This window comes from Anolis carolinensis, chromosome 1, assembly GCF_035594765.1.
Source record: "Anolis carolinensis isolate JA03-04 chromosome 1, rAnoCar3.1.pri, whole genome shotgun sequence".
In the NCBI taxonomy this organism is placed as follows: domain Eukaryota; kingdom Metazoa; phylum Chordata; class Lepidosauria; order Squamata; family Dactyloidae; genus Anolis; species Anolis carolinensis.
The window spans coordinates 328707877-328725115 of record NC_085841.1 but is presented as its reverse complement, the minus strand read 5'-3'; the positions used below and the strand labels follow the sequence as shown (position 1 = coordinate 328725115).

Genomic DNA, 17239 nt, shown 5'->3' with positions numbered 1-17239 from the left:
AGTCTCACTTATCCAACATAAATAACAAATTGACAGAAAAACAGTTCAATACACGGTAATGTTATGTAGTAATTTACTGTATTTACAAATTTGAAAACATTGATTACAGAAACATTGGCTACTAATAAATTGACTACAAATAAAGATAGAAGTGCATAAAATGAACATACAGTAACGACGTTGTCGAAAATTAAATCTGTAAAAAGTTCAGTCCTTGCTGCCTAGAGAAACAGCTGTGGATCCGACCGGGAGGCTGACTGCGTTGGATAATCCAGAATGTTGGCTAAGCAAATGTTGGATAAGTGAGGGATTACTGTAGTTTGGGAGTACAGTCTTAACTATAGAGAGCCATGGTTCAGCAACAGAGCATATCCTCTACATTAGTGGAGGGTTATGAGTGTGAGGCCACTTTTCTTCAGGATGCCAAAAGTGTAAGCCGCCTTCTCCAACACGCCCCCCCCCCCAAAAAAAAAGAAAAAAGAAAAAATAGGACTTTTTGATATTCACTTGCAGGATGCCCTTGTATAATTGGTTTAAAAAATAACATCTCAAATTTTCAAGATAGGCTATTTTGATCGAGAAAGAAGTCAGTCTGGTGAGTTTAGAGGGGTCAAAGGACAGAAACAGATTTAGGGTTGCATTTTGCTCACCCCCATTTTCAGTGCATGTAATTTAAAATTCAGCCCCTGAGCTGTCCAGTTAGAAAGCTGGGACAGTTTTTAACAGCTGCTGCCAACCCTGGACTAGATAAACCAGTAATATATCCATAGAGCAGCTTTATATCTATTAGCCTCAGCAATACTCTGTGAAATAAGTTGGACTGAATGATACCACACAGAGAGAGGGTTTATTCTGCGCTGCTCGTTAGGAAGATGGAAGAAAGACTTTGCCACTTCTGGAGTGGGCCTGGTGTATTTCCCATTGGAAGCAATGCAAGATAAATTTATTTTTAAAGCTTCATGAAATAAGGAATTTCACCACCCTACATAACGTTTTCTCTGCAAGCACAATTCTGACAAAACACAGGAAAAAGTGGTGGTATACCTCTGGTCCATAGGATTTCTCTGCCTAATCCTTTCTTCCAAAGCAGCTTCAGAGTATTTTTGCCAGGATTTCAGCCAAACAAAGAAAGGGCTACTTTTTTGTCTTAGAATCCAATAATTATTAGACTCTTCCTACCAGGTGCTTGCATTTTAAATTGTGGAAGCTAAATGTAATGATACGATTAGTGTCATTTCTGGTTTTGTTTTAGGCTGCAAAATAACACAATGCCTCAGTGATTATGCAGTAAGTTCACAGCTGAGCACACATTTAAATCCAGGACAAATAAATCTTGGCCCAGCTCCTCTTAGTGCCCTTGAACTGATCAGTTATTTCAACATTTGCTTGTGTAAAATAATACTGTTATCTTGACTTTTGTTTAGATTGGTGTGAATGTTCCGATTCCAGTGCCTTTGCCTATGTTTTCCTTTACTGGCTCTCGTGGTTCCTTTAGGGGAGACACCAATTTCTATGGCAAGCAGGTAATACTTTTAAATATGTGTGTATGCTTCTATGAACATCTGTTTTAAGAGACAAAAAATAATATAAAAGCCATGTCTGAGATACTCAGATAAGAATAGGCTTAACCACATGTTGTATTTCTGACAAATCAGGTACAGGCAGTCCCCAAGTTACAAACAAAATATGTTCTGTAGGTTTGTTCTTAAGACAGAACAGGTACATTTTAAAGTGTAACTCCAGCCATATGTGTGTGTGTAAGCTTTGGATAGCATAGGTAAGGGTTAACATCCTTGTGGTGTTTCCTTTGCTATCTGTGCCCCTACACTTTCTGTCCCTTTGATAATTGAATTTTGAAAATTTTGGCTTGTTGTGGAAACAAGGATTGGTGAGAAATCTTCAGTTGAAACACCTTTTCCCCTTGAGAACTCTTTCAGGAGTGAATTTACCCTTGAGGGGTAAATTTATCTCACTTCCTGTTGTCTCACCCTCGTTCTTAACTATGGGTTGTTTGTAACTGAGGGACTGCCCATACTTGTAAGAAGCAGCTTATTTTGCCTCAATAAAGTTGCTGTGATTCGATATACCTAGTAAATACTGGTTTTAATCTTGGAATTTGGTACTGAACTTTGTCTTCCTCTTCAGGGCGTGCAGTTCTATACACAGTTGAAGACAATCACTTCTCAGTGGAAAGAAGAAGATGCCACTGATGCCAAGCCTGCTGTAGTAATGCCAACCATGGGAAACTAAAGCAGCTTGTTGTACTTGTTAAGAGTTGCTGTTGAAAGTATTTCTAGTCTATTATTCTTGGACGTTTCATGTTGCCTTTGGAAGTACGAAGGCCTTACTTACATCATGGGCCCTTCATGTAAAACAGACTGGCCAACAGCCTTTAACACAAAATGTAATTTTTTTTCCTTTTACCAGCTAATCAGTTTCATTTTTCTTGTAGAGGAAATACTCCATTGTGAGTCATCAGGTAAAAGAAAATCAGAATTTTTTTGCCCCTTCATGCAATGCTGTTGAGAATCCACAATCTGTATTCCATGGAATGTTGTGTTTTTAAACACCAAATCTTGCAGTTGCTACTGTCATTGGTTTTATAACTTAAATATCCGGTTGCAATTGACTTTCTCAATTCTTCCCCAAGGAACTCTGGAGAATGTTTAAAGAATTTGAGTTTCTTATAACAGGACTGAAAAGCAAATCCAACTGCCCCTTAATGAGTGGTTTTAAAGATTTTCACATACAACAAAAAGCTGTTCAAAGCTCTCGGTCTTTAAAAGTTAGCAAAACTGCACCTTCATTAGAATGTTACTTTCCATCATACATGGAAGCGGTACAATAACTTTAGTTCCAAATGAACAAATGTGCCTACATACTATTTTTGCACTGAATATTTTTTTATAAGAAGAATGAGTGCAAATAGATTCTCAGAGGTTATGCAGTTGTGGCATGAGAAGAATTTTTTAAGCAGTTTCTTTTCTCAACATCACTTTAACAGGGATATTGTTTCCCAGTGCAAAAATGTAAGGGGGGAATTACCGTATTACTCACAGGCAAGTTTATCATCTTGTATACAGCAGTTACATGTATGACTTGAGATGGATGTGCTGGACTGAACAACAAAGGCTGGTGTGTACTGAATTAGCTAGATGTGATGGACAAAAGCCTGCGTTAGCAGAATGAAGGATACAATGAGCAACTTTACAGGCCACAAGGATTTTAACAGTTTTGAAAGACTCAAAGTATTTCCTTCGCTATATACAGTAATCAAGCAAATTGGATTCAGCTAACAGTCTCCATTTTGCAAGCAGCAAGTACTTAAATTAAATATGATCCTTTGCTGAAATGGTTATTCATCCATATACTAGAAAATCTCACACTGCTCTTAATCATGAATAAAATCGCTGTTAAATCAAAACACTTGCCAATGTTCATCAGTATATAATACAATACAGTTAGTTCTTTTGGACCATTTTATTTCAAATGATTAAATTGGGCATATTAGGACATAAAACTGACCTATGATTAGAACTATATAATGAAGGCGTCTATCTCCCTGGGCTTGTGTTTTTCCATTGTCCTCTTGTACATCTGAGAATAAGTTTGATGTTCTTCATTTCTCTCAAATGTGCCTTGTTCCTTTTATATGAAATGGGAATTGTTTAAAAGTAAGCTTTTTTTAAGGAAAGCAGCAGATTCCCGTCAGCTTTTGGGGAAACAGCAGTATTAAATGATCCATGACAAAATACTATGCTGACTTTAAGGGAAAGAAACCTTTCCCATGCCCAAAGAGAAGAGGTACCACACAAACCTGAGAGGGGGCTAGATTAACTGAAGTTAAATTCAATCAAGTATTTAGTATTTCATCTCAATGTAGCGTATAATAAAACCACAATATCATTTCCCATTCCACTATCTTTCACACAGTTTGCTTTATTCAAAACACTTTTATAGAATTGGATTGTATTTCACTTAGTTTTTTAAATGTCAAAATATGGTGCAAATTCTCTGAACAACTGAGTGAATTTATCACAGATCACAGATATTTTTTGAAAAATATCTGACCATAAATGATGTTCTTTAGAACAAGGATGCCGTTACCTTTGAAGATAAACTGAAAGAACCTTTGTTGCATATAAAAGGAGGCAATGTCATGATAACAGCATAGTCAATACAGCCCCAAAGAGGAAGTGTAAAAATTTTTTTTACTACAGTTCTTTCATGATTAACAGCAATCTTAGTCTGACTGCGGTGGTATAACCTGAATATCTGGAAGGACTGATGATCTTCTCTGAGAGGCTGACTCTGATACAGGGGCTTGCTGAGTGATGAAAGCATAGACAGGGATCATACCAACAGTGCTGTAATGGAAAAATAAGTCAGAAAATTTCTAAAACGCACACATTTATAGAGATAAGTCAAACCTTTAGACTGAATATTATACCTACCATCCCAACTGTGCTCAATTTTTTAATCTTTTATGATAATTAGGCTATAGCCCCTGATGTACAGGGCTTGTAATTTTACAAAGTCTCTAGCCTTCCCTGCCAAAGAGTGCTGATGCCTCACCAAACTGCAAATCCCAGGATTCCATAGCATTGATTCAGGACAATTAAAGTGCTGACAAACTGCATTCATTCTACAGTGGGCATGGACAAACTGGCTCTCCAGGTGTTTTGGACTTCAGTTCTCAGAAATCCCAGCCAGTTTGCAGAATTGTGGGAGTTGAAGTCCAAAACACCTGGAGGGCCAAAGTTTGCCCATGCCTGTTCTACAGTATAGATGAACCCTAAGAAATAATTGTCTGAAACAAAATGTTGCTGATAGTTATAGTCCAAATTTTCAAAGCTCCTTAACAGATGTTTAAATACAGATGTAACTTGTGATAGAAATCATTTAAAGTGTTGCCATTCTAAAATTTGTTCTCTTCAGTAAAACATCCTGTGCATAAATTAACTTCGGATCCTCTCCCTCACATTCGGAGCATGCCACAATGATAAACTGGCTTTATATTTAATCCAGGGTTTGTTCGTTTGAACTGACAACCACTAAGAAAATGAAACCACTTCCAAAAGGCACAGACCTATACCTAAATACTATGCATCTCCTTGGTTTTTATCTGCTTCCCCTTTTAGCAGGTGCATATACTTTTTAAAACTTTGTACTAGCACCTGGTGATTCGGGGCACACAGGTATTCTACAAGAAAGAGGTGCAATCTGGGTTTAAGGCCACACATAATAATAAGCAAATCTATGGAATCGGGAAGACATCACTTCAGAGATGTGCTAGTCCGTATAAAATATCTCAAACTAAGCTTGATGGGTATATCACAGTATTTATAGCATGGTGTTTAAAATTTTACTTTAGATGCCACTGTAGATGTTACTTTCTGCAACCAGAACTAAAATGGTATCAGCTATTTGTGAGACATTTCTGGACAATTGTCACATGATGACCTACCATACAAATACAATTAAAGCTGCACTAACATAGTAGCTCAGTGGACCTTGGGACAGATTGCTCACACACCTTGGAAAATGAGGAACACATTTATAACTTTGCAAGCATTTCCCCATGTCTGCTTTAACTTGGAATGTAGGACTTCTTGCATTATGTAGCAAGTTGAAAGCTGATGGGAGGATGAATGTTCCTCATGCTGGCAGAACATACTTCTTGAGCCATACATCTAACTAGTTCTATTTTGAGTCCATCCAGCAATTACTCTCTCCACATAGTTAAGTCAAAAATACCATTTTAAACAAAAGAAAAGTCATTTAGAAGTGTTTCTTAGATTGTTGGAACTTAAATGCTATGAGAAACAAGATTACTATAGCCATGTAATCACTTACCTAACTTTTGTTTCTTCACCTTGGGAGTTGGATGGCATTAGAGGAACCAAAGCTTTGCTGTATTTCCTATGAAACAAAAACAGCAAGAGAAATGTTCAGTTAGTGGGTCATATTCTATTATACTATCCAGTGACACCCTTAGTATCCGATTGGGGTTTGTTTCCAGGACCCCTCTACCAACTTCTGGATAGTTAAATCCCATTATGTACAATGCTGTAGTAAAATGTACATTATATAAAATGGCAATATCAAAGTTTGTTACTAAGATTTTTAAGTTTAACTTCTTATGGGGCTGAGAAAGAACACTACCAATCTGTTATCAAGTTCCTGGACTCCTGTTTGTCTGAAACTCAGCTCTTAGAATGAAATGTTCTATGTGATACCTCAAAATAACCCATGAAAAATCACTAGCTCTATCAGTACAACTAAAACTTATACAACCATTTCCCCATTCCCTGTAGCTATTTAAACCATTTATAACTGTTTATAATCTACTGGTGAATAGAAAAGATATCCATCATAACACTGGATGTAATAAACAGGATTTTACCGTAGTCTCATGCCATTCATTTTTGCAAAGAGCAATCGCAGCACGCTCTCCTTTTGCTCCCAAGTCAATTCAGAAATGTCCACCTTCCCCTTCTGAATATTCGTCCTATAGAGAGAAAAAAAACACCCCATAATTTACCTGCACAAATTTGCAATTATCTGGTCACTTAGAAAAAATCTTCATTACAAATTCTTGTTTTTTTCCAAATGTCACTTGACTTTTTTTTCACTTGATTTGTTTTTTTCCAAATTTCACTCAAAGCCCTTTGAGTAGCAACAGATTAAATTACTTCATAGAAAAAAGAACACAATGCATTACACTCATATAAAGAGGATGTTATTCACCTGGAATAATGTGCTCAGTTTTGGCTATCCCATTGGTATACATAAAGAATCCAAGATACCTTAAAATATACATGTAGAGAAAACAGACATGACTCCATTCCCTGCCTCAATTCCACTGGAAAGTTCATATGGATCGGGAATACGTCTTCACAGTCACTTATGAACCTACAGCCAAGACTCTAGCCTTGGAAGACAATTGTACTCAACCACAAGTGATTGCCTGTGAATTAATTATGAATTATGCCTCATCTTCCCAAACTGGGACTCAACACTATTCCATAAAGGCTGTCAGTATAGGGAACTGTAGATAAGATAATCAACACTTCAAACTAGAAGCAATGCACCTCATTAGAAATGTGGACCTAAATACTATTGTTAGTCTCACTTGAATACAACCATTTAATAAATTATTCTCTTCACATTATTCTCTTCAAATAGGCCCTTTCATTTTCATCGCTTGATTGTAAATGGGTAAGTAATGACTGAAAAAGGTCCACATTTATTTTCAGTTCTGCCTTTTCAGCATCTCTTCTGCAATCTTTACAACAGTGAACCACTAATTCCCCTACCCCAAGATATCTCAAGGTAATATATATAATTTCACTAGAATTTGTACATCATTTCTGAGTCTACGTCACAGCAAACAAAAAATTAAACTTGCAATTCAATCACATATACCATTTCTCTGCTTCCATAAGGTCCATTTGCACGCTATTTGTGCTGTGTTCATTGTCATTAAAGGTCCTGATCTTGGGATATTCCTCTCTCCCGGCAAATGCTGCCATCATTCTTCTCTGATATGCAGCTTGAGCCACTTGCTTATAACACTTCCTGCTGGTTATGATCTCCTGCTTCACCTGGTCCAGTGCATGTAGGAAGAACTTCTCCACCTCAGTCCTTTCATCCAAGATATTCCTGGCCAGTTTCTTCACTCTGCTCATCTCTCTGTCCTTCATCTCCAACAGCTGTTGCAGCTTGTTAATTTCTATCTGACCTGCTTGGTTCTGTACCAAAGCTTTTTGTTGTACATTCTCAACTTCTGTTTTAAATTCTCTGGCCATGTGATTAACTGCAGCTTCCAGTTTTTTCACCCTGCTTTCCAGCTCCTGGATTTGTGCTTTTTGTTCAGTATTTTGCATGATTTTTTCCCGAATTAAAAGATCATTGGTTTCCTTAAAAAAAAAAGTTACTTGATAATCCAACAACAGTTTATAACAGCTTACTCAACTAAACTACTGTACAATGCCATTATTTGTCTCAGCCACAGCACTGGACACTTTCTAGTTTGGAGGCAATTGTAACGGTAAGTGCTCAAGCCAATTGAAGTTGGGGTGTCAGGGCTGGAAAAAAGGCAGAATTCAAATGAATAGAAAATTATTACTACTAGTAGTAGTAGCAACAGTAGTATCAATCTGTTAAATGTATGTTTTCCACAATATTTATGGGATTTAGTCTAATTTCATGTTTTTTAATCTATATTTCTCTAATAAATATTGTATACATATTTGTTTTTCAAAATAAGGAATACAATAAATTTTGGATGAGGTCTTCAGTAAATGATTATGTGATGTTATTTCCAGAAGAAAGCCATTCTGACATAGGCCCCTTCCAGATAGGGCCCATATTCCAGGCCCTGTTAGATTTTTACCTGAGGCATCCAAACGACATCTAAGGTGAAAGTGAAGTAATTTGATACAAAGTAGGAAAACCCTGTTTTGTCACAAATTATTTAGATACCCCATTAGACCTGGGCCTTTCTGAAAGGCCTGGTTCTAATAGGACATGGGACTTGTGGGGATGGACTACTGGGACTGTTTCTACAATCGTGTTAGTCTGTCCTCACAGCCCAATTGCTGCTTCAGGCCATGAGCCCAGAGAAGCAAAGAGGGCACCCCCTACCCCCCCCCCCCCAAAAAAAAGCCTTACAGTGCTGCTCTTAGGCCTCTCTGTAGCCTGTACCAATGACATGCCAGGAAGTGACAGCGGGAGAGGGAATCACTCCTGGGCACCCCTGCCTCCTCGTACATCATTGGTATGGTCCAGGAAGCTCCAAAGAGACCTAATGGCACTAAGATTTTCTTTTCTTTTAAGTTATTGTGTGTGTGTGTGGGGGGGGGGGGTTTGCCCCATTACAGTGAGGGAGTTACCATGCTGGAATGGGAACAGCCCCTGGGAAAGCCGGGTTTGCGAGATAGGTGTGCAGACTCAAACCCACGCCAAAGCGGGTTTCTTAAACCTGCTTCGGCACACGTTTAAGTTAAATCTGGAAGCATCCTTACATAAAGAATAAGAGCCTCAGCCTTCCAAACACCTCAACATATCAGTTATTTTACCCTCTCTATGTAGAGGACAAGTCCTAATAAAGCTGTACAAATGGAAGTAGTAATAGGAAAAACCTTCTCCTGTAAAAGAAAGTTGTTGTCCTCCTCCAATTTTTTGTTCATTTTCTGTAACTCTTCTGTTTCCTTCATGTGGTATCCAAGGGCTTCATGAAGACGAACATTTTCTATAAAAACTGCTTTCCCGGCATTATCCAGCTGCCTGAATAAGGGCAAAGGCAGTGTAGCAGTTGATACCACAAACTTCCTATATTAATGGTTCAGACATCTGGATCTACAGTTTGTAGATCTAGAATGAGTTAATAGAAACAATGTTATTAAATGTGTTAGAATTACATTAAGTGTAGCATATTTACTTATCAGAAATGAAGCACCCATTAGAGTTTATATGATTCACTGTATTTTAACACCCATGATTAAGGAACAAAGAAATCAGCTCTTACGCAATGGCTTCATGATGGGCCCGTTCTGCCAGCATTATAATCTTTTTCTCTGCTTCTCTTTCAAGGCGTTGCTGAAAGAGAGAAAGAAAATAAGATTTTGAAATAGAGCTAAATACAAAACAGTTTTTAGCTTTCAAAATATGTGGAGAAAATGTTTGGCATTACTCTGCCTTCCAGAAGAAAACAAAAGGTATTACTGTAAATGTTGAAAATCAAACTACTGACCGCATAGGGAAGCTGATGAAGAAGCACAACCTACAAACTATCTACAGACCCACGAAGAAAATCCAACAAATGCTACGGTCAGCGAAGGACAAGAGGGATCCTCTCTCTTCTGCAGGAGTCTACCGGATACCATGCAGCTGTGGACAAGTCTACATAGGGACCACCAAACGCAGCGCCCAAACAAGAGTCAAAGAACATGAAAGGCACTGCAGACTAATTCAACCAGAGAAATCAGCCATAGCAGAGCATTTGATGAACCAGCCTGGACACAGAATACTATTTGAGAACACAAAAATGCTGGACCATTCTAACAACTATCATGTCAGACTACACAGAGAAGCCATTGAAATCCACAAGCATGTGGACAACTTCAACAGAAAGGAAGAAACCATGAAAATGAACAAAATCTGGCTACCAGTATTACAAAACTCCAAAATCAAAACAGTAGATGGGAACCAACACAATGAGGACTTGACTGAACAAAGGATGCCCCCAGGCAAGGGACAAAACATTTCCAGTGCCAATTAGGGTGATTAACTGAAACATTAATGCTGGCTCCCAGTGACAAAGAACTCTTGCCACACCTTGGACTCTACACAGATATATATTCTTTCCTTTCCTGACTTAGTTTATCCATACCTCACAACCTCTGAGGATGCCTGCCATAGATGTGGGCGAAACGTCAGGAGAGAATGCTTCTGGAACATGGCCACACAGCCCGAAAGACATACAACAACCCAATATTTTTATTCGTTTCCCTAATACAAATTCAGGAGGTTCAAAGTTGTCTTCCTAGAAATTGTGATATTTATGTTACTTAGGCCTCCTCCATTGTTACTAGAGATGTCAGAAAAGGTCAGATTTACTCCTTATGAACTAGAAGGATCATGCACACTAAAGCATAATTGAAACACTGTACCTTTTCTTCAAGGAACTTCCTCTCCAACATGGAGATTGTTTCCCGATGTTCTTTTTTTGTGTTAGCCAAGGTTTCTTTTAGCTAGAATTTCAAGAAGCCGGCAATTATTGTTTTAGCAATCTAAAGAGCAATTCAAAGAAAGTTATCCCTAAAAATCCCAGCTCACGTCATCATTTTCCAACTCCCATGTGTTAGTTTTGCATCTGTCCAGTTCCATTCTCTTTTACTCTCAACCTTCTGCATTTTTATCCACTAGTGCACACACTGTGGATACTGTTTCAAAACAGAATAAGCCCTGTGGCCCATTTTGACACAGATTTTCTTCTTCCTCAAATTAAATGTACTGTTCAAAATCTACAACCAGTTACCTTTTGAAATGCATATTATAACTTGTTTTATATTACACACACTTTCTTTTTACACTTCTCTAATGATCTGATGGCTACTAAAATATAATTTAGCTATACATCCAAATATTAGATTCACCTGCTAAGCAAAAGGATACCAGAGGGCATGCACATGTTTGTTGACTTTATGGACATGATCATATCATCCATGTCATAGATTTCCTAGTCATAGATTCCCTAGTCATAGCAAGGGCAGGAGTGTCTAGCTCAGTGGTTCTCAACCTGTGGGTCCCCAGGTGTTTTGGCCTACAATTCCCAGAAATCCCAGCTAGTTTACCAGCTATTAGGATTTCTGGGAGTTGAAGGCTAAAACATCTGGGAACCCACAGGTTGAGAACTACTGAGCTAGACACACCTGCCCTTGCTATAACTAGGGAATCTATGACTAGGGAATCTGTGACATGGATGATATGGTCAGTCAACAAACATGTGCATGTCCTCTGGTATCCTTTTGCTTGTGCAGGGTTGGAGAAATGGAATTATAGCATCTCAAAACAGTTCTCTATCTCTGTGACAGATGCCAATGGTTTACTTACCTCTTCAAGTTCTTTCTCCATAAGGTCTTTCTTTTTGCGGAATTCCTTTATCATTTTTAGTTCAATTTGAATTAGACCAATTTCCTTAGCTTTTTTGTGGAATTTCTCTTCCATTTCCTCTAGCTGTTTAATATACTGTGCTTCCTGCAAATGTTTTGCATTTTAGAAATTACAAAGTAAGAATAAAAAAAGCTAAGAGGCATAGCTGGAGGTAAACACTAAAGAGGGAAAGGTACTCTAGCATCAACTTAACATGCAGAATAGTTTAGGGCAAATAACATAAAAAGACCACCAACAGATTAAAAACTACCACTAAAGTGCTAAAGTAGTGAAGCTTCAAAACGATATATCAGTTCTACCTCCAGTTGCATGAACCAACTAGTGGTAAGAATTCCATCTCTCTTACAATCTGAATTTAGGTGTATTTACTCAAAAGTACATCTCAGAGGCAAATAGAACTTATTCCCTAGTAAAGTGTGAAGCTCTGTTTTATTGCCATAAAGTAATCATTACCATACTTTGGATCTTACACGTTTCCATTTTCCTAGCAAAGCAAAAGACAAAAAAGCAGTTAAAGGTAACTCTATCATGAGGCAAGGAAGGACCTTAAAAAAGAAAAGTTAATATGTTTACTTAAAAGAAGTATTTTTTTATAGTTATCTGTGAAGCCCAACCCCCAATTAATTTAATTGGATCTTCAGAGCTACATGTTACCAGAGCTACACGTCAGAAGAAATGTCAATTCACCAGTTCTTCATTTTCTTCTTTAGCTTTTTGTTTCAAATCAATCATTTGCTGCTTAAGCTTGTCAATCTATATATCAAAAAAAGAAAGTGAAGAGAAAGCATGGTCATATTCTTTTGTCAGCAGATTGAAAAGTTCAGTAACTGAATCTCAGCCTTGTTCCAGACTAACGAACTTCATTAAATGCTGAGTAAAAGGTACTCTGTATATAATTGGTTGCCATGCAATTCAAGTGTGGCTGAAAGACTTGTGTTACTACTTGAAAATACTTTCTCCAAATTTCAGGAACCCAAGGAATTATTCCTTGAATTTAGAACTATATACCTTGCATATGCTTAAGCATCGCAAATTTGGAAACAATATTATCTCCTTTATTGAGGTTTTTTCCCCATTATTTCATTATTAAAAGTGTTCTTTATAACAAGATGTATAAATAAACTGTGAAAAAGGCTAGATAGATAGCAAAAACTAAACCATAATAAAATATTTATGAATGGATCCCATTAACTAAGGTTGCATGTATATCAACAATTACACAAGTATTTCAATATCTACCTAGAAATTTTTCCCAAGCTTACCTGTGCTTACGCTTTCCAATAGTAGCTTAAACACAGATAAGCTTGTTATAATTCACGTAATTAATAAACATAATATAAAGCTCTGTTACATGTTTCTTCCTTAACATTAGCCCCTAATAAATGGCTTTTCCATTACTTTCCAGAAATCTTTTTAATCCTTCCTCAAGGCAGCTGCAATTTCCAAACAGGCTGCCAGACAGACGAAACAGAGTGTGCCTTTGTGCAACATTATTTTGATCTGCTAGACACTTTGCTGAGGATCTCCTCCCAGGACGAGTGCATCACAGTGCAGATGAACTCACTGCCTTGCTGTTCCTTAATTATTTTTACTTGGATAGTAATGCAGCTTAATATTTCAGACAATGTACCCTTGTCTTATCAGAGAGGGCCATCACAATTGCCTCTAGGGTACCTTACACATCTTTAAACGTATCTAAATGCCAAGATCCAGGAAAGTGTGTTGTTGGGGTTACTTTGTTCCTGTGAATCTTATTTCAAAAAAATTGGGTTAACTGTTGAAGAAAAGACAGGTTGTACATCATAAATATATATTTTTGTAGTCTTTAATTTATTGATTCATTAGTTTGATTTATACCCTACCTTTCTTCTGCTATGTAACCCAAGACAGATTACAATCATTTAAAATGGAGGTTAGCTAAAATGAATAACTTTTAGCAAAAACAGTTTTAGGAGTCTGTTGCAAGGACAGTTTTGATAAAAGGCCATGAATATGATCACTCCAGATCAGGATATTTTTTATATTGTTAACTGCCATCAAGTAGAATTCGACTTATGGCAACCCTACAAATGAGAGACCTCAAAGTCATCCTGTCATCAACAACCTGAGCTCCTTGATTGAGGCTATCTATTTGGAATATCACAGAGTTGGAAGAGACCAAAAGAGCCATCCAGTCCAACCCCCTGGGAGTTGTAGGCCAAAACACCTGGGGACCCACAGGTTGAGAACCACTGGATTAAGGGCTTCCAGATTTATTTATGTATTTATAGTATTTATACCCCGCCCGTCTCACCCTGAAGAGGACTCAGAGTGGCTTACAGAACACATACAGTAAACATTCAATGCCGATTATACAATTAACAGGACAGACTACACAAACAGAGGTAAAGGCAGTTTTTGCCATCTTATTTCCAGCTACAGGAGGTGGGAGGTGCTGTCGTTCCATGCTGAAGAGCGTTCCTCCTGATCAATGTCCTTAAGGGTGCCTTTATTAGCTCCCCGCTAAAAGTGATACCTATTTATCTACTTGCATTTCTGCTTTCAACCTGCTAGATGGGCAGATGAGCTGGAGCTGACGGCAGGTACTCATCCCAGACCTAGGGATTTCACAGTCCTACCCTCATTGCCACTCGCTGATTGCCATGGGACTTTTGTTGGGTTTTGTTTCTTTTCCTTGAAGATGCCTGTGTGTGAATTTGTCTTATGTATAGAGATCAGTTCACATTGATGAACACAGTCTTCAGAAAGGTTCACATTCAACAGTGCAGCTAACCCAATGACCAGTAGCTTATATGAGTATACATTGCTATATGTCTACCCTTTCCCCCCAAAAATAAGACATCCCCTGAAAATAAGACCTAGTAGAGATTTTGCTAAATTGCTAAATATAAGCCCCCCCCCCCCCCAAGTAAGACCTAACAGTTTTTATTTGGAAGCATGCCAGCTCAACAGAACATCAGAGCATGCAGGATTGGTAAATGTACGTACCATAGATTGTTGTACATGGAAATAATGGTAGTAACAAGAAATTCTTGATAAGATTCAGTTTGTCTGGTTATGCTGGTTTGTGATAACTACTATACTACTATATATAACTACTATATACTAAATGTTCAATTTTTTGTTCAACAATAAATGTGAATTCTTCAAGGAAAAATAAGACATCCCCTGAAAATAAGATCTAGCACATCTTTGAGAGCAAAAATTAATATAAGAAACTGTCTTATTTTCAGGGAAACATGGTATACACCATTTAACAGGCTTGGCAAACTTCAGGCTTCCAGATATTTTGGACTTCAACTCCCACAATTCCTAACAGCTTCAGGCTCTTCCCTTTTCCACCTCGGCCACTTATGTGCCTGAGCTCTGCAAGCGCAGCATTCTTCTGAATGAAGCAGAAGGTGTTCGAGGATCGGGACATGCGTAGGGATACCAAGGTGCTTGTTTATAAAACTATTGTTCTCCCAACCCTGTTATATGCCTGTGAAACACAGACTGTCTACAGACATCACACTCAACTCCTGGAACGATTTCATCAGCATTGCCTCCGAAAAATTCTGCAATTCTCTTGGGAACACTGGCGGGCAAATGTCAGTGTGCTGGAAAAAGCAAACATCACCAGCACTGAAGCGATGCTACTACGCCATCAACTCCGCTGGACTGGCCACGTTGTCTGAATGCCTGATCACCGTCTCCCAAAGCAGTTACTATGCTCCCAACTCAAGAATGGAAAGCGGAATGTTGGTGGACAGGAAAAGAGATTTAAAGATGGGCTTAAAGCCAACCTTAAAAATTGTGGTATAGACACCGAGGACTGGGAAGCCCTGGCCCTTGAGCGCTCTAACTGGAGGTCAGCTGTGACCAGCAGTGCAGTGGAATTTGAAGAGGCGCAAATGGAAGGCGAAAGAGAAAAACGTGCCAAGAGGAAGACGCATCAAGCCAACACTGATGGGAACTGCCTTCCACCTGGAAACCGATGTCCCCACTGTGAAAGAACATGTGGGTCAAGAATAGGACTCCATAGTCACCCATGCACCCACTGCCAAGACACTACACTTGGATGGCCATCATACTCGGACAACGAGGGATCGCCTAAGTCAGTGGCTCTCAACCTGTGGGTCCCCACATATTTTTGGCCTATAACTCCCAGAAATCTTAGGATTTCTGGGAGTTGAAGGCCAAAACATCTGAGGACCCCAGGTTGAGAACCACTGGCCTAAGTAAAGTGGGTAAAGGTAAAGTTTTCCCCTGACGTTAAGTCCAGTCATGTCTGACTCTGGGGGTTGGTGCTCATCTCCATTTCTAAGCAGAAGAGCCGGCGTTGTCCGTAGACACCTCCAAGATCATGTGGCCAGCATGACTGCATGGAGCGCCGTTACCTTCCCGCCGGAGCGGTACCTATTGATCTACGTACATTTGCATGTTTTTGAACTGCTAGGTTGGCAGGAGCTGGAGCTAACAGCGCTTTAATGCACTTCGCCACCAGGGCTCCCCTAAGTAAAGTATGTAAGCTTAAATGGCAGAGAAGGGAAAGGAAGGGGCCTGAGGCTGTTAGGAACTGTGGGAGTTGAAGTCCAAAACCGCTGGAGGGAGGGCCCAAGTTTGCCTAGGCCTACCTGGTGTAGGGAGCCCCTGATGGCGCAGCGGGTTAAATTGCTGAGCTGCTGAAGGAAAGGTTGGCGGTTCGAATCTGGGGACCGGAGTGAGCTCCCGCTATTAGCCCCAGCCTCTACCAACCTAGCAGTTCGAAAACATGCAAATGTGAATAGATCAATAGGTACCGCTTCTGCAGGAAGGTAACGGCGCTCCACGCAGTCATGCTGGCCACATGCCCTAGGAGGTGTCTACGGACAACGCCGGCTCTCTGGCTTAGAAATGGAGAAGAGCACCAACCCTCAGAGTCGGACACGACTAGACTTAATGTCAGGGGAAACCTTTACCTGGTGTAGAGAGACACGAGGAAGCTCTAACCGACCCCTACCTACCATGTCCTCCTTCTCCAGATCCTGCCTTTTGAGGAAGCTGACCACATCCACGGCGTCTTTCTCCAGCCGCCTCGCCCTCTGCTCCAGCTCCTCGTTGCTGCGGGCCAGGCGCCGGGAGGCATCGCGGTACTCCTTGCGGGAGATCTCTGTCACTTCCAGCCGCGCCTCCCAGAGCGCCGCCGCGATTTTGGCCCGCTCGGCCTCCGACTCCTCCTTCAGGCTCTTGGCATCCTTGCCCTTGCCGGTGGCGGGGCCGGCGGCGCCCTTCTTGCCCCTGGGGGACGAGAGGAGCAACGCGTTGGGAGCAACCCCCTTGGGCCCCCTCTCCCGCCCTCCCTGGAGCCCGCTAGGCCCCGTTGCCTTGGTTACCTACTTCCCTCCCTTCGCGCTTTTGGGCTTCCCTTTTCCCTTCATGGTGGCTCTCTCGCTCTCTCGAGGCGACGCGTTGCTATGGGAACCGGGCGTCGCGGGGAGATGAGGAAAGGAGGGAGGAAGTTTAATGACGTTTCGCGCGAGGTGTTGACGTGACACGCGGGACCGGCGAGATGTGGAAGGCAGAAGGCTTTGACAAAGCG

General features: G+C 39.9%; 3 protein-coding genes across 4 annotated transcripts in view; 2 read left to right on the top strand and 1 right to left on the bottom strand.

Moving 5' to 3' along the window:
* Positions 1-3424, top strand: part of aldh6a1 (aldehyde dehydrogenase 6 family member A1) — a 16376-nt gene extending 12952 nt beyond the window's left edge. The window contains exons 11-12 of the mRNA XM_003214454.4: positions 1425-1523; positions 2146-3424. Coding sequence (XP_003214502.1) covers positions 1425-1523; positions 2146-2250 — 204 coding nt within the window. The 3' untranslated portion in view covers positions 2251-3424. The remainder of the gene's footprint in view (positions 1-1424; positions 1524-2145) is intronic.
* Positions 60-17163, bottom strand: bbof1 (basal body orientation factor 1). Its single transcript, XM_008102754.3, has 11 exons — positions 17038-17163; positions 16665-16938; positions 12367-12432; positions 11620-11763; positions 10677-10757; positions 9533-9603; positions 9147-9291; positions 7429-7922; positions 6407-6511; positions 5857-5922; positions 60-4367 (listed from the first exon to the last, which is right to left on the bottom strand). The coding sequence occupies exons 1-11, from the start codon at positions 17076-17078 to the stop codon at positions 4244-4246; spliced, it is 1611 nt and encodes a 536-aa protein (XP_008100961.2). The 5' UTR covers positions 17079-17163; the 3' UTR covers positions 60-4243.
* Positions 17113-17239, top strand: part of entpd5 (ectonucleoside triphosphate diphosphohydrolase 5 (inactive)) — a 29810-nt gene continuing 29683 nt past the window's right edge. For both annotated transcript variants that reach the window (XM_008125781.3, XM_008125689.3), the window contains exon 1: positions 17113-17239. The gene's annotated coding sequence lies outside the window, so the exon portion shown is untranslated.